This window comes from Callithrix jacchus, chromosome 6 (assembly GCF_049354715.1).
Source record: "Callithrix jacchus isolate 240 chromosome 6, calJac240_pri, whole genome shotgun sequence".
NCBI lineage: Eukaryota > Metazoa > Chordata > Mammalia > Primates > Cebidae > Callithrix > Callithrix jacchus.
This window is the reverse complement of record NC_133507.1, coordinates 28,610,565-28,628,209: the sequence shown is the minus strand read 5'-3', so window position 1 is coordinate 28,628,209 and position 17,645 is coordinate 28,610,565. Positions and strand designations below refer to the sequence as shown.

The 17,645-nt window shown below is 48.4% G+C and overlaps 1 protein-coding gene across 3 annotated transcripts; it reads left to right on the top strand.

The window, feature by feature from the left end:
* The first annotated feature begins 7 nt into the window (after window positions 1-7).
* Window positions 8-16,729, top strand: LOC128928082 (uncharacterized). 3 transcript variants are annotated; one of them, XR_013519296.1, is made up of 7 exons: window positions 8-4,935; window positions 5,703-6,135; window positions 6,902-8,533; window positions 9,299-9,326; window positions 9,665-9,732; window positions 10,173-10,200; window positions 12,264-16,729. XR_013519296.1 is itself a non-coding variant. In XM_078329073.1 (6 exons), the coding sequence occupies exon 6, from the start codon at window positions 13,972-13,974 to the stop codon at window positions 16,435-16,437; it is 2,466 nt and encodes an 821-aa protein (XP_078185199.1). In that variant the 5' UTR covers window positions 5,845-6,135; window positions 6,902-8,533; window positions 9,299-9,326; window positions 9,665-9,732; window positions 10,173-10,200; window positions 12,264-13,971; the 3' UTR covers window positions 16,438-16,729. The 3 variants fall into 2 exon arrangements, 2 of the variants coding, with proteins under 2 accessions (XP_078185199.1, XP_078185200.1); XM_078329073.1 differs by lacking the exon at window positions 8-4,935 and having other exon boundaries at window positions 5,845-6,135.
* Window positions 16,730-17,645: the final 916 nt, after the last annotated feature.

The following is a 17,645-nucleotide window of genomic DNA, read 5'->3' as shown; positions in this document are numbered from 1 at the left end:
TGCTCCTGTGAGATTCCTCAGCAGCACCAGTGCACTGACTGTCACTCTGTGTTCTCTTAGTTCCTGTTGAGGTTTTACAGGACCTCGTCCTAGAAGACATAGAGGACGAAGAGATGCCCCCTGCTGTGGTAAGATGCATTTCTTAGTCTCGAAGAGAAATATTTCTTCCTGGGACCTCTGGAATATCAAGTGAATATCATTTTTGACTGCCATTGTGAATGAGACCTCAGTTGTCATGGACTCTAGCGAGCAGTCAGTGGAGTTTCTGACCAACTGAGGCCTGATTGACGACGTCAGTCAAAAGATGGCATAACTCACAATCTGGTCGTGGGCATATTTCTCAGTAGCAACATTTTCTTCTTGAAAAATGTATTCGTATTTTTCAGCCAGCATAGATACTTGCTAAATATTCCAAACCCACTGCATTTTCTGCAGGCAATCCCCTGTGCTCCATTAGGGGCGTGTGGCTTCATCACTGTTTGACATTTGTTTTTTTTTGTTTAGCTTAGTTTTGTTTTTGAGACAGAGTCTCTCTGTCACCAGGGTCCAGTGCAGTGGTGTGATCTCAGATCACTGCAGCGTCTTCCTACTGCATTCAAGCAATTCTCCTGCCTCAAACTCTTGAGTAGCTGGACTGAAGTCTCTCACCACCACCCCACCCACGTTTCTTGTAGTTTTTAGTAGAGCCGGGTTCACCATGTTGGCCAGGATGGTCTCAATCTCTTGCCCTCATGATCTGCCCGCCTCAGCCTCCGAATGTGCTGGGATTACATGCGTGAGGCACCGTTTTCAGCCTGCCATCTGGTTTTCCTATGTCACCAAGTGAATACAAGACCTGTGCCAACAGGACCCAGCATGATGTCATCCTCATGGTGTTTCTTTTTGTCTGATTGCAGGAGAAGCCTGCGGCCAAGTATCACCACCGTACGTATTCTGTTTCTTTTAAACAGTTACTGAGACGTAGTTGACATGCAAACCAATTCACCCATTTAAAGTAGGTTCCTTTCTGTATTAACTGGTTCTTCAAATGACGATTTCACATTGATGAGGTTGCCCTAGCTAGGAAGCCAAGGCTCTTTCGTTTGTTTCTGCCCCTCTTCTTTTTGTTCCTTCAGCACCAAGGAGAATGGTCCAGCACCAGCTCGGTCCATGCGTGTCAAATGCCCAGCTCCATGCACTCCAGCCCCATCCACATTTCCCAGTGCTCCTGTGAGATTCCTCAGCAGCACCAGTGCACTGACTGTCACTCTGTGTTCTCTTAGGTCCTGTTGAGGTTTTACAGGACCTCGTCCTAGAAGACATAGAGGACGAAGAGATGCCCCCTGCTGTGGTAAGATGCATTTCTTAGTCTCGAAGAGAAATATTTCTTCCTGGGACCTCTGGAATATCAAGTGAATATCATTTTTGACTGCCATTGTGAATGAGACCTCAGTTGTCATGGACTCTAGCGAGCAGTCAGTGGAGTTTCTGACCAACTGAGGCCTGATTGACGACGTCAGTCAAAAGATGGCATAACTCACAATCTGGTCGTGGGCATATTTCTCAGTAGCAACATTTTCTTCTTGAAAAGTAATTTCGTATTTTTCAGCCAGCATAGATACTTGCTAAATATTCCAAACCCACTGCATTTTCTGCAGGCAATCCCCTGTGCTCCATTAGGGGCGTGTGGCTTCATCACTGTTTGACATTTGTTTTTTTTTGTTTAGCTTAGTTTTGTTTTTGAGACAGAGTCTCTCTGTCACCAGGGTCCAGTGCAGTGGTGTGATCTCAGATCACTGCAGCGCCTTCCTACTGCATTCAAGCAATTCTCCTGCCTCAAACTCTTGAGTAGCTGGACTGAAGTCTCTCACCACCACCCCACCCACGTTTCTTGTAGTTTTTAGTAGAGCCGGGTTCACCATGTTGGCCAGGATGGTCTCAATCTCTTGCCCTCATGATCTGCCCGCCTCAGCCTCCGAATGTGCTGGGATTACATGCGTGAGGCACCGTTTTCAGCCTGCCATCTGGTTTTCCTATGTCACCAAGTGAATACAAGACCTGTGCCAACAGGACCCAGCATGATGTCATCCTCATGGTGTTTCTTTTTGTCTGATTGCAGGAGAAGCCTGCGGCCAAGTATCACCACCGTACGTATTCTGTTTCTTTTAAACAGTTACTGAGACGTAGTTGACATGCAAACCAATTCACCCATTTAAAGTAGGTTCCTTTCTGTATTAACTGGTTCTTCAAATGACGATTTCACATTGATGAGGTTGCCCTAGCTAGGAAGCCAAGGCTCTTTCGTTTGTTTCTGCCCCTCTTCTTTTTTTCCTTCAGCACCAAGGAGAATGGTCCAGCACCAGCTCGGTCCATGCGTGTCAAATGCCCAGCTCCATGCACTCCAGCCCCATCCACATTTCCCAGTGCTCCTGTGAGATTCCTCAGCAGCACCAGTGCACTGACTGTCACTCTGTGTTCTCTTAGTTCCTGTTGAGGTTTTACAGGACCTCGTCCTAGAAGACATAGAGGACGAAGAGATGCCCCCTGCTGTGGTAAGATGCATTTCTTAGTCTCGAAGAGAAATATTTCTTCCTGGGACCTCTGGAATATCAAGTGAATATCATTTTTGACTGCCATTGTGAATGAGACCTCAGTTGTCATGGACTCTAGCGAGCAGTCAGTGGAGTTTCTGACCAACTGAGGCCTGATTGACGACGTCAGTCAAAAGATGGCATAACTCACAATCTGGTCGTGGGCATATTTCTCAGTAGCAACATTTTCTTCTTGAAAAATGTATTCGTATTTTTCAGCCAGCATAGATACTTGCTAAATATTCCAAACCCACTGCATTTTCTGCAGGCAATCCCCTGTGCTCCATTAGGGGCGTGTGGCTTCATCACTGTTTGACATTTGTTTTTTTTTGTTTAGCTTAGTTTTGTTTTTGAGACAGAGTCTCTCTGTCACCAGGGTCCAGTGCAGTGGTGTGATCTCAGATCACTGCAGCGTCTTCCTACTGCATTCAAGCAATTCTCCTGCCTCAAACTCTTGAGTAGCTGGACTGAAGTCTCTCACCACCACCCCACCCACGTTTCTTGTAGTTTTTAGTAGAGCCGGGTTCACCATGTTGGCCAGGATGGTCTCAATCTCTTGCCCTCATGATCTGCCCGCCTCAGCCTCCGAATGTGCTGGGATTACATGCGTGAGGCACCGTTTTCAGCCTGCCATCTGGTTTTCCTATGTCACCAAGTGAATACAAGACCTGTGCCAACAGGACCCAGCATGATGTCATCCTCATGGTGTTTCTTTTTGTCTGATTGCAGGAGAAGCCTGCGGCCAAGTATCACCACCGTACGTATTCTGTTTCTTTTAAACAGTTACTGAGACGTAGTTGACATGCAAACCAATTCACCCATTTAAAGTAGGTTCCTTTCTGTATTAACTGGTTCTTCAAATGACGATTTCACATTGATGAGGTTGCCCTAGCTAGGAAGCCAAGGCTCTTTCGTTTGTTTCTGCCCCTCTTCTTTTTGTTCCTTCAGCACCAAGGAGAATGGTCCAGCACCAGCTCGGTCCATGCGTGTCAAATGCCCAGCTCCATGCACTCCAGCCCCATCCACATTTCCCAGTGCTCCTGTGAGATTCCTCAGCAGCACCAGTGCACTGACTGTCACTCTGTGTTCTCTTAGGTCCTGTTGAGGTTTTACAGGACCTCGTCCTAGAAGACATAGAGGACGAAGAGATGCCCCCTGCTGTGGTAAGATGCATTTCTTAGTCTCGAAGAGAAATATTTCTTCCTGGGACCTCTGGAATATCAAGTGAATATCATTTTTGACTGCCATTGTGAATGAGACCTCAGTTGTCATGGACTCTAGCGAGCAGTCAGTGGAGTTTCTGACCAACTGAGGCCTGATTGACGACGTCAGTCAAAAGATGGCATAACTCACAATCTGGTCGTGGGCATATTTCTCAGTAGCAACATTTTCTTCTTGAAAAGTAATTTCGTATTTTTCAGCCAGCATAGATACTTGCTAAATATTCCAAACCCACTGCATTTTCTGCAGGCAATCCCCTGTGCTCCATTAGGGGCGTGTGGCTTCATCACTGTTTGACATTTGTTTTTTTTTGTTTAGCTTAGTTTTGTTTTTGAGACAGAGTCTCTCTGTCACCAGGGTCCAGTGCAGTGGTGTGATCTCAGATCACTGCAGCGTCTTCCTACTGCATTCAAGCAATTCTCCTGCCTCAAACTCTTGAGTAGCTGGACTGAAGTCTCTCACCACCACCCCACCCACGTTTCTTGTAGTTTTTAGTAGAGCCGGGTTCACCATGTTGGCCAGGATGGTCTCAATCTCTTGCCCTCATGATCTGCCCGCCTCAGCCTCCGAATGTGCTGGGATTACATGCGTGAGGCACCGTTTTCAGCCTGCCATCTGGTTTTCCTATGTCACCAAGTGAATACAAGACCTGTGCCAACAGGACCCAGCATGATGTCATCCTCATGGTGTTTCTTTTTGTCTGATTGCAGGAGAAGCCTGTGGCCAAGTATCACCACCGTACGTATTCTGTTTCTTTTAAACAGTTACTGAGACGTAGTTGACATGCAAACCAATTCACCCATTTAAAGTAGGTTCCTTTCTGTATTAACTGGTTCTTCAAATGACGATTTCACATTGATGAGGTTGCCCTAGCTAGGTAGCCAAGGCTCTTTCGTTGGTTTCTGCCCCTCTTCTTTTTGTTCCTTCAGCACCAAGGAGAATGGTCCAGCAGCAGCTCGGTCCATGTGTGTCAAATGCCCAGCTCCATACACTCCAGCCCCGTCCACAGTTCCCAATGCTCCTGTGAGATTCCTCAACAGCACCAGTGCACTGACTGTCACTCTGTGTTCTCTTAGGTCCTGTTGAGGTTTTACAGGACCTCGTCCTAGAAGACATAGAGGACGAAGAGATGCCCCCTGCTGTGGTAAGATGCATTTCTTAGTCTCGAAGAGAAATATTTCTTCCTGGGGCCTCTGGAATATCCAGTGAATATCATTTTTGACTGCCATTGTGAATGAGACCTCAGTTGTCATGGACTCTAGCGAGCAGTCAGTGGAGTTTCTGACCAACTGAGGCCTGATTGACGACCTCAGTCAAAAGATGGCATAACTCACAATCTGGTCGTGGGCATATTTCTCAGTAGCAACATTTTCTTCTTGAAAAGTAATTTCGTATTTTTCAGCCAGCATAGACACTTGCTAAATAGTTTAAAACCACTGTATTTTTTGCACACATCGCCTGTGCTCCATTAGGGGCATGTGGCTTCATCACTGTTTGACATCTGTTTCTTTTTGTTTAGCTTAGTTTTGTTTTTGAGACAGAGTCTCTCTGTCACCAGGGTTCAGTGCAGTGGTGTGATCTCAGATCACTTCAGCGTCCTCCTACTCCATTCAAGCAATTCTCCTGCCTGAAACTCTTGAGTAGCTGGAGTAAAGTCTCTGACCACCACCACACCCACCTTTTTTGTAGGTTTAAGTAGAGCCGGGTTCACCATGTTGGCCAGGATGATCTCAATCTCTTGCCCTCATGATCTGCCTGCCTCAGCCTCATAACGTGCTGGGATTACTTGCGTGAGCCACTGTTCCCAGCCTGCCATCTGGTTTTCTTATGTCAGTAAGTGAATACAAGGCCTGTGCCAACAGGACCCAGCATGATGTAATTCTCATGGTGTTTCTTTTTGTCTTATTGCAGGAGAAGCCTGTGGCCCAGTATCAGCACCGTACGTAATCTGTTTCTTTTAAACAGTTACTGAGACCTAGTTGACATGCAAACCAATTCACTCATTTAAAGTAGGTGCTTTTCTGTATTAACTGGTTCTTCAAATGACGATTTCACATTGATGAGGTTGCCCTAGCTAGGAAGCCAAGGCTCTTTCATTTCTTTCTGCCCCTCTTTTATTTTCCTTCAGCACCAAGGAGAATGATCCAGCAGCTTCTCGGTTCATGCGTGTCAAATGCCCAGCTCCATACACTCCAGCCCTGTCCACATTTCCCAATGCTCCTTGTAAGATTCCTCAGCAGCACCAGTGCACTGACTGTCACTCTGTGTTCTCTTAGGTCCTGTTGAGGTTTTACAGGACCTCGTCCTAGAAGACATAGAGGACGATGAGATGCCCCCTGATGTGGTAAGATGCATTTCTTAGTCTTGACGAGAAATATTTCTTCCTGGGGCCTCTGGAATATCAAGTGAATATCATTTTTGACTGCCATTGTGAATGAGACCTCAGTTGTCATGCACTCTAACAAGCAGTCAGTGGAATTTCTGACCAACTGAGGCCTGATTGACGATGTCAGTCAAATGATAGTATAACTCACAATCTGGTTATGGGCATATTTTTCAGTAGCAACATTTTCTTCTTGAAAAATAATTTCGTATTTTTCAGCCAGCATAGATACTTGCTAAATATTCTAAACCCACGGCATTTTCTGCAGGCATCCCGGGTGCTCCATTAGGGGCATGTGGCTTCATCACTGTTTGATATCTGATTTTCTTTGTTTAGCTTAGTTTAGTTTTTAGACAGAGTCTCTCTGTCACCAGGGTACAGAGCAGTGGTGTGATCTCAGATCACTGCAGCGTCCTCCTAGTGCATTCAAGCAATTCTCCTGCCTCAACCTGTTGAGTATCTGGACTGAAGTCTGTCACCATTTCCACACCCACCTTTCGTGTCGTTTTTAGTAGAGCCGGGTTCACCATTTTGGCCAGGATGGTCTCAATCTCTTGCCCTCATGATCTGCTCGCCTCAGCCTCCCAACGAGCTGGGATTACATGCGTGAGCCACCGTTCCCAGCCTGCCATCTGGTTTTCTTATGACACCCAGTGAATACAAGACCTGTTCCAACAGGACCCAGCATGATGTCATCCTCATGGTGTTTTTGTTTCTCTTATTGCAGGAGAAGCCTGCGGCCCAGTATCACCACCGTACGTATTCTGTTTCTTTTAAACAGTTACTGAGACGTAGTTGACATGCAAACCAATTCACCCATTTAAAGTAGGTTCCTTTCTGTATTAACTGGTTCTTCAAATGACGATTTCACATTGATGAGGTTGCCCTAGCTAGGAAGCCAAGGCTCTTTCGTTTGGTTCTGCCCCTCTTCTTTTTTTCCTTCAGCACCAAGGAGAATGGTCCAGCAGCAATTCGGTCCATGCGTGTCAAATGCCCAGCTCCATACACTCCAGCCCCGTCCACAGTTCCCAATGCTCCTGTGAGATTCCTCAGCAGCACCAGTGCACTGACTGTCACTCTGTGTTCTCTTAGGTCCTGTTGAGGTTTTACAGGACCTCGTCCTAGAAGACATAGAGGACGAAGAGATGCCCCCTGCTGTGGTAAGATGCATTTCTTAGTCTCGAAGAGAAATATTTCTTCCTGGGGCCTCTGGAATATCAAGTGAATATCATTTTTGACTGCCATTGTGATGAGACCTCAGTTGTCATGGACTCTAGCGAGCAGTCAGTGGAGTTTCTGACCAAATGAGGCCTGATTGACGATGTCAGTCAAAAGATGGCATAACTCACAATCTGGTTGTGGGCATATTTCTCAGTAGCAACATTTTCTTCTTGAAAAGTAATTTTGTATTTTTCAGCCAGCATAGATACTTGCTAAATATTCCAAAACCACTGCATTTTTTTGCAAGCATCTCCTGTGCTGCATTAGGGGCATGTGGCTTCATCACTGTTTGACATCTGTTTTTTTTTTGTTTAGCTTAGTTTTGTTTTTGAGACAGTCTCTCTGTCACCAGGGTCCAGTGCAGTGGTGTGATCTCAGATCACTGCAGCGTCCTCCTACTGCATTCAAGCAATTCTCCTGCCTGAAACTCTTGAGTAGCTGGACGAAAGTCTCTGACCACCACCACACCCACCTTTTTTGTAGGTTTAAGTAGAGCCGGGGTCACCATGTTGGCCAGGTGTGTCTCAATCTCTTGCCCTCATGACCTGCCTGCTCAGCCTCTGAATGTGCTGGGATTACATGTGTGAGGCACCGTTTTCAGCCTGCTGTCTGGTTTTCTTATGTCACCAAGCGAATACAAGACCTGTGCCAACAGGACCCAGCATGATGTCATCCTCATGGTGTCTCTTTTTGTCTTATTGCAGGAGAAGCCTGCGGCCAAGTATCACCACCGTACGTATTCTGTTTCTTTTAAACAGTTATGAGACGTAGTTGACATGCAAACCAATTCACCCATTTAAAGTAGGTTCCTTTCTGTATTAACTGGTTCTTCAAATGACGATTTCACATTGATGAGGTTGCCCTAGCTAGGAAGCCAAGGCTCTTTTGTTTGTTTCTGCCCCTCTTCCTTTTGTTCCTTCAGCACCAAGGGGAATGGTCCAGCAGCAGCTCGGTTCATGTGCGTCAAATGCCCAGCTCCATACACTCCTGCCCTGTCCAATTTTCCCAATGCTCCTTGTGAGATTCCTCAGCAGCACCAGTGCACTGACTATCACTCTGTGTTCTCTTAGGTCCTGTTGAGGTTTTACAGGACCTCGTCCTAGAAGACATAGAGGACGATGAGATGCCCCCTGATGTGGTAAGATGCATTTCTTAGTCTTGACGAGAAATATTTCTTCCTGGGGCCTCTGGAATATCAAGTGAATATCATTTTTGACTGCCATTGTGAATGAGACCTCAGTTGTCATGGACTCTAACAAGCAGTCAGTGGAATTTCTGACCAACTGAGGCCTGATTGACGATGTCAGTCAAATGATGGTATAACTCACAATCTGGTCATGGGCATATTTCTCAGTAGCAACATTTTCTTCTTGAAAAATAATTTCGTATTTTTAAGCCAGCATAGATACTTGCTAAATATTCCAAACCCACTGCATTTTCTGCAGGCATCCCGTGTGCTCCATTAGGGGCATGTGGCTTCATCACTGTTTGATATCTGTTTTTTTTTGTTTAGCTTAGTTTAGTTTTTAGACAGAGTCTCTCTGTCACCAGGGTACAGAGCAGTGGTGTGATCTCAGATCACTGCAGCGTCCTCCTATTGCATTCAAGCAATTCTCCTGCCTCAAACTCTTTAGTAGCTGGACTGAAGTCTCTCACCACCACCCCACCCACCTTTCTTGTAGTTTTTAGTAGAGCCGTGTTCACCATGTTTGCCAGGATGGTCTCAATCTCTTGCCCTTATGATCTGCCCACCTCAGCCTCCCAACGAGCTAGGATTACACGCGCGAGCCACCGTTCCCAGCCTGCCATCTGGTTGTTCATTTCACCAAGTGAATACAAGACCTGTGCCAACAGGACCCAGCATGATGTAATCCTCATGGTGTTTCTTTTTCTCTCATTGCAGGAGAAGCCTGTGGCCCAGTATCACCACCGTACGTATTCTGTTTCTTTTAAACAGTTACTGAGACTTAGTTGACATGCAATCCAATTCACCCATTTAAAGTAGGTTCCTTTCTGTATTAACTGGTTCTTCAAATGACGATTTCACATTGATGAGGTTGCCCTGGCTAGGAGCCAAGGCTCTTTCATTTCTTTTTGCCCCTCCTTTCTTTTTTTCTTCAGCACCAAGGAGAATGGTCCAGCAGCAGCTTTGTCCATTCGTGTCAAATGCCCAGCTCCATACACTCCAGCCCCGTCCACAATTCCCAATGCTCCTTCTGATGTTCCTCAGCTGCACCTGTCCACTGACTGTCACTCTGTGTTCTCCTAGGTCCTGTTGAGGTCTTACAGGACCTCATCCTAGAAGACATAGAGGACTATTAGATGCCCCCTGATGTGGTAAGATGCATTTCTTTGTCTCGAAGAGAAATATTTCTTCCTGGGGCCTCTGGAATATCAAGTCAATATCATTTTTGACTGCCATTGTGAATCAGACCTCAGTTGTCATGGACTCTAGCGAGCACTCAATGGAGTGTCTGACCAACTGAGGCCTGATTGACGATGTCAGTCAGTAGATGGCCTAACTTACAGTCTCGTCATGGGCATGTTTCTTAGTAGTCACATTTGTTTTTTGAAAAAGAATTTTGTGTTTGCCAACTGACATCACCACTTTCCAAATTTCCAACACACCCCACTGTCTTTTCCAGAAGCATCTCCTATGCTTCATTTAGGGACCAATGATGTGATTTTCTAATGTCACCATGTGAAAAGACCTGCACCACCAGCACCCTGCATGATATGATGCTTACCATGTTTTTTGTGTTCTTCTCTTGTTGCAGGACCCCGTGACAGCCCCAAATGACCTCCGTAAGTATTTTTTTTTTAAACTGTCTTATTGTCACAGAGTTGATATGCAAATCAATTCACTAATTTAAAGTGAGTGATGTAGTGTTTTTACTATATTTACAGGGTTGTGCAGCCATTGTCACAATCTAAGTTTAGAATCTATTCTTTCCCCCTCAGAGAAACCCTATCGCCATTAGTAGTCACTTCTCTTTTTTTTCTAGGCCCACACCGCTGGCCCTGGACAGCCACTAAGCCACTTTCTTTTACTCTAGATTTGCCTTCTCTGGCAATTTCTTTTTTAATTTAAATTTGATTTTAATTTTTGGGATGCATGTGCAGGATGTGCAGCTTTGTTACATAGCTAAAATTGTGGCATGGTTTGCTCCACCTGTCAACCCATCACCTAGGTATTAATCTTCACATACATTAGCTCTTTATTCTGATTCTCTCCTGTCCACTTCCCTCACAGTGTGTGTTGTTCCCCTCTCTAACATTTTACATATTTTAGTATCACTTTCTTTCTAATGGCAAATGTAATTGATAAGTCTGGGAGGATTTTCTTGCTTGCTTTTGTCTGGAGAACCTTCCTAGCTTCAGGTTCCTGATAGGTGTGAGGATCTGGGGCGTGCTGTGAGAAACAGTTGTGTCCATGAAGAACTCGGCTCTGAGACAGGAGAATCTCCATCATGCCCTATTGATGCTACTGTTGAAATAGGTTTTTGTTTCCTTCTGAAAACCTTCACACACAGAGAGCCAAGGTAGCTGCTTTAAGTCATAATGAAGGTCACGTGGACCACATGATGGTTTGAGAGGTTTTTTTGGAGCATTCATTCTGTGGAAATGAATTGCTTTTCAGTAAAATTTGATTGTCCTGTATGTGTCAGTATTTTCCCAGTGGAACAAAAGAATGAAACTGCTTGATTGTGCAGTGTCACTTGTTCACCCCAGAAGTGATTTTCTCATGACCAGATTGTCTAGACATCTGTAATTTCTGGACGAAGCTTTCCATTGGTTTATTATCCTCACAGCTCAGGTAGAGAACCTGAAGGGCCAGGGGGTGGCCCCAGCTCCTGAGTTCCTGAATGAAAAAGTGAAAACACAAATCCAGGAGTGTGGGCCAGTGCTGACACTGGCAACTACTGGCATGCTCTCAGTCATGGGGTGTTCGCCACCATGCAGGGAGTACAGCATTCATGTATAAGCCCTAAGGAAGTCCCAGACACTGCCCGTCGTTATAAAGTGGCCTCCATGGTCACACAACCCAGGGCAGTTACAGGTACATCTCCCCTGTAATCATCAGTGTGAAAAGCACAAAGATCCCCAGGTGTTTGGGTCGGCTCACAGATCCTTTTGTGTTTTGTTTTTACGTTCAGGGGAACCTGTGCAGGATGAGCAGGTTTGGTACATATAACATAAACGTGTGTCACGAGGGTTTGTTGTACAGGTTATTTTATCATCCACATATTAAGCCTAATACCAGTTATTTTCCTGACCTTTTCCCTCCTCCCACCGTCCACCCTCCAGCAGGCCCCAAGCTCACAAATTCTAAGAGGAGTGGGGGACCACACTGGCCAATGCAGCCCACTTCAGTTGTGAAGTTAATTTGCTCAGCAATTGGCCAAAGCATATAAGGATCGGTGATGTCTTTTAGTAGATTTAGTAATACCTTCCCAAGCCCTAAAATGCTCAAACCCTGCCAGCTGAAAATGATGAGAGGGACAGGTACAAACTCTGTGCAGCACTTGGTTGGTAGCCTGGTTTCCATCCCCTTGTGGCAACTCTTGTGCATGCATGTTAAAGATCCTCAGCCTCAACCCAAGCTTCCTCCATGAGAAGCCCTCTCACTATTGGCTGGCTACTGCAGCATATGGACACCAGCCAAAGTGAAACAAAACGTTGCTTCAAAACAAGTTATGTATTCATAATGTCCACTCATTGTTTTATAGTCTCTGCTCTCTCTGTGGTTATGTCTTCCTATTAATTTCTGATATTAATTTTGTGATTTTCTCTTTTTCTTGATAAATCTCACTAATGACTTGGGTGCTAGATTTTTCTTGAAAACAACTGTTGGCTTTGATCCACAGCTGAATCATCATCCATGGCTGGGACAACAGGGGCATATCCACAAATGGGCATCATCCACAGCTGGGGCATCATCCATGCCTGGGGTATCATCCACGCCTGGGGCATCATCCACAGATGGGCATCATCCACGCCTGGAGTATCATCCACTGCTGTGGCATCCACAGCTGGTGCATCATTCACTGCTGTGGCATCATCCACAGCTGGTGCATCATCCATTGCTGGGGCATCATCCACGCCTGGGGCATCATCCCCTGCTGCAGCATCATCCACTGCTGGGACATCACGCCTGGGACATCATCCATTGCTGTGGCATCCACAGATGGGCATCTTCCACACCTGTAGCATCATCCACTGCTGCAGCATTATCCACAGCTGGGGCATCATCCACTGCTGGGGCATCATCCACTCCTGGGGTGTCATCCACTGCTGTGGCATCATCCATGCCTGGGGCATCATCCATTGCTGTGGCATCATCCACCCCTGGGACATCATCCACTGCTGGGGTATCACCCACTGCTGGGGCATCATCCACTGCTGGGACATCATCCACTGCTGGGGCATCATCCACTGCTGTGGCATCATTTACAGATGGGCATCATCCATGCCTGGAGCATCCACTGCTGGGGCATCATCCACACCTGGGGCATCATCCACTGCTGTGGCATCATCCACAGATGGGCATCATCCACTCCTGGGGCATCATCCACAGATGGGCATCATCCATGCCTGGAGCATCATCCACTGCTGGGACATCCACTGCTGGTACATCACCCACACCTGGGGCATCATCCACTGCTGTGGCATCATCCACAGATGGGCATCATCCACTGCTGTGGCATCATCCACAGATGGGGAATCCATACCTGGGGCATCATCTACTGCTGGGGCATCATCCACTGCTGTGGCATCATCCACAACTGGGGCATCATCTACGCCTGGGGCATTGACTGCTGGGGCATCATCCATGTCTGGGACATCCATTGTGATGGCATCATCCACCCCTGGGACATCATCCTCTGCTGGGGCATCACCGACTTCTGGGGCATCATCTATGCCTGGGGCATCATGCCTGGGGCATCCACTGCTGGGGCATCATCTACCCCTGGGGCATCCACTGCTGGGGCATCATCCACCCCTGGGGCATCCACTGCTGGGGGATCATCCACTGCTGTGGCATCATTTACAGATGGGCATCATCCATGCCTGGAGCATCCACTGCTGGGGCATCATCCACGCCTGGGGCATCATCCACTGCTGGGGCATCATCCACTGCTGTGGCATCATCCACAGATGGGCATCATCCACTCCTGGGGCATCATCCACAGATGGGCATCATCCATGCCTGGAGCATCATCCACTGCTGGTACATCACCCACGCCTGGGGCATCATCCACTGCTGTGGCATCATCCACAGATGGGCATCATCTACTCCTGGGGCATCATCCACTGCTGTGGCATCCACAGATGGGGCATCATCCATACCTGGGGCATCATCCACTGCTGTGGCATCATCCACAACTGGGGCATCATCCACGCCTTGGGTATTGACTGCTGGGGCATCATCCATGTCTAGGGCATCCATTGCGGTGGCATCATCCACCCCTGGGACATCATCCACTGCTGGGGCATCACCGACTTCTGGGGCATCATCCATGCCTGGGGCATCCACTGCTGGGGCATCATCCACTGCTACGGCATCATCCACAGATGGGCATCATCCATGCCTGGAGCATCATCCACTACTGGGGCATCATTCACTGCTGTGGCATCATTCACTGCTGTGGCATCCACAGATGGGCATCATCCATGCCTGGAGCATCATCCACTGCTGGGACACTATCCATGCCTGGGGCATCTTTCACTGCTGTGGCATCATCCACAGATGGGCATCATTCACTCCTGGGGCATCCACTGCTATGGCATCATCCACAGATGGGCATCATCCACGCCTGGAGCATCATCCACTTTTGTCGCATCCTCCACACCTGGGGCATCCACTGCTGGGACATCATCCAGAGCTGGGGCATCATTTACTGCTGGGGCATCATCCACGCCTGGGGCATCATCCACTGCTGCGGCATCCACAGATGGGCATCATCCATGCCTGGAGCATCATCCACTGCTGGACATCATCCACACCTGGGGCATCCACTGCTGGGACATCATCCATGCCTGGGGCATCATCCACTGCTGTGGCATTCACAGATGGGCATCATCCATGCTTGGAGCATCATCCACGTCTGGAGCATCATCCACTGCTGTGGCATCATCCACTGCTGGGACATCACCCACACCTGGGGCATCCACTGCTGGGACATCACACCTGGGGCATCATCCACTGCTGTGGCATCATCCACAGATGGGCATCATCCACTCCTGGGGCATCATCCACAGATGGGGCATCATCCACTGCTGGGGCATCATCCACTGTTGCAGCATCATTCACGCCTGGGGCATCCACTGCTGGGCCATCATCCACTGCTGCGGCATCATCCACAGATGGGCATCATCCATGCCTGGAGCATCATCCACTGCTGCAGCATCATCCACAGATGGGCATCCACAGATGGGGCATCATCCACACCGGGGGCATCCACAGATGGGGCATCTTCCATGCCTGGGGCATCATCCACTGCTGGGACATCATCCATGCCTGGGGCATCCACTGCTTGGGGGGGGCATCAGCCACACCTGGGGCATCATCCAGTGCTGTGGCATCATCCACCCCTGGGACATCATCCACTGCTATGGCATCCACGCCTGGGGCATCATCCACTGCTGGGACATCATCCATGCCTGGGGCATCCACTGCTGGGGCATCATCCACTGCTGAAACATCATCCATGCCTGGGGCATCATCCACTTCTGGTGTATCATCCATGCCTGGGGCATCACCCACCGCTGGGACATTATTCACGCCTGGGGCATCCACTGCTGGGGCATCATCCACTATTGCAGCATCATCCACACCTGGGGCATCATCCAAGCCTGGGGCATCATCCATGCTTGGGGCATCATCCATTGCTATGGCATCATCCACCCCTGGGACATCATCCACTGCTGGGGCATCACCCACTGCTGGGGCATCATCCACACCTGGGGCATCATCCACTGCTGGAACAGCATCCACGCTTGGAGCATCCACTGCTGGGTCATCATCCAATGCTGCGGCATCATCCCCAGATGGGCATCATCCACGCCTGGAGCATCATCCACTGCTGCAGCATCATCCACAGATGGGGCATCATCCACTCCTGGGGCATCCACAGATGGGGCATCTTCCATGCCTGGGGCATCATCCACTGCTGGGGCATCATCCACTGCTGGGGCATCCATGCCGGGGGCATCACCCACTGCTGGGACATTATCCACGCCTGGGGCATCCACTGCTGGGGCATTCACTGCTGCAGCATCATCCACAGCTGGGGCATCATTCACTGCTGCGGCATCATCCACAGATGGGCATCACCCACTGCTGGGGCATCATCCATGCCTGGGGCATCATCCACTGCTGGAACATCCACAGATGGGCATCATCCATGCCTGGGGCATCACCCACTGCTGGGACATCCATGCCTGGGGCATCCACTGCTGGGGCATCATCCACACCTGGAGCATCACTCACTGCTGCAGCATCATCCACAGATGGGCATCATCCACTGCTGGGGCATCATCCACTGCTGTGGCATCATCCGTGCCTGGGGCATCATCCACTGCTGGGGCATCTTCCACACCTGGGGCATCCACTGCTGGGGCATCATCCACGCTTGGGGCATCAACCACGCCTGGGGCATCATCCATTTCTGTGGCATCATTCACTCTTGGGACATCATCCACTGCTGGGGCATCACCCACTGCTGGGGCATCATCCACGCCTGGGGCATCCACTGCTGGGGCATCATTCACTGCTGTGGCATCCACAGTTGGGCATCATCCACACCTGGAGCATCATCCACTGCTGGGACATCATCCACGCCTGGGGTATCCACTGCTGGGACATCATCCACGCCTGGGGCATCATCCACTGCTGTGGCATCCACAGATGGGCATCATCCACGCTTGGAGCATCATTCACGTCTGGGGCATTATCCACTGCTGGGACATCATCCACGCCTGGGGCATCCACTGCTGGGGCATCATCCATGCCTGGGGCATCATCCACACCTCTGGTAGCTCTGCAGGAAAGTTGCCCATTTCACCCTTGCTTTCTCCAGGTTCCAGAGGCTCCCACTTAAAGGAGCATCTCTCCCCACTCTGCCTCACTCAACACCAGCTCTCCTGTACCTACTGCTAAATGCTTTCTTCCACCTTCACCTCATTGGATTCACGACTCTGGAAAATAGTCAAAAATTATAAAAAGGTGGGAGTGGGGGTGATCTGGAAATCCCTGCTATAATATTTTTAAAGGAATCTACTGGAAACTATTTATGTTTTAAATAAAGCCATCCCTCACTTGGCACTAGAATATCAAGCCATTCATGTTTTTAACAGACTTTGAGATATAATTCAAATGTTTTTTATATGAACATATGTGTGTATGTGTATATATACAACTATATACATGTGTGTATGTATATATACACAGTTGTATATATATGCACATATACATGTATATATGTATATAGTTGTATATATACAGACATGCATATATGTATAGTTGTTTTAGGACACAAAAATACTGATCTTGAGAAAAAAGCATTGGTCTACATAAATATTGAAACTATCTGGCATAGCAAAAGTCCCCTTTAAGAACATGACTTAGCACAGAGCGACAGAAAATACAGCGTGTACATGTGAAGAGTGTGTCGTATTGGCCTTGGCTGTCAACATTGCCAGTGTTGCTGCTGTCCTCAGTGCAGACAGCTGTGGCATTTGTTCAGAACCTTCGGATGCTGAGGGTGGCTGAGTCGGCCCTGTCTGGGCCACAGACCCTAAATTGGACTGAAGGGAGGGACTGGTTCAGAATCAGCATAGTGAGGATGGTGGGTGTGTGGAGCAGAGCTGAGTGTGGATCCCTGTCCCCAGGTAAGGTGCCCCCTCTTCTGTGCAGTGAGTGAGGGTAAAGACAGGAGCCCTGGGTATGGTTGAGATGCGATTCTGCTTCGTGACACTGCTGTGGAGCCTGAGCTTTCTGAAGCCACCTTACATCTTCCAAAACCTTCACAGGAGCAGAGCCACTGCATTTAAATAAGAGCTGCTACCCGCCTGTTCTGGGCCCCTCTGCCCTGAGTTCTCACAGCTGACCTGGTGGGGTGAAGGTGTGTCCTAGCAGGTCAGTGTTGCCACCCAAATCTACCCAGTGGGCTCCCTGATGACCAAACTCCCATGGAGGCTCTGAGTCATTTTCCAGCTGGGAGAGGCCATCTCTGGAGTGTCCTTCA

Bases quoted from the DNA above. Each gene is read 5' to 3' on its own strand.
- LOC128928082 (XM_078329073.1), top strand. From the start codon at position 13,972: ATGGGCATCATCCATGCCTGGAGCATCATCCACTACTGGGGCATCATT.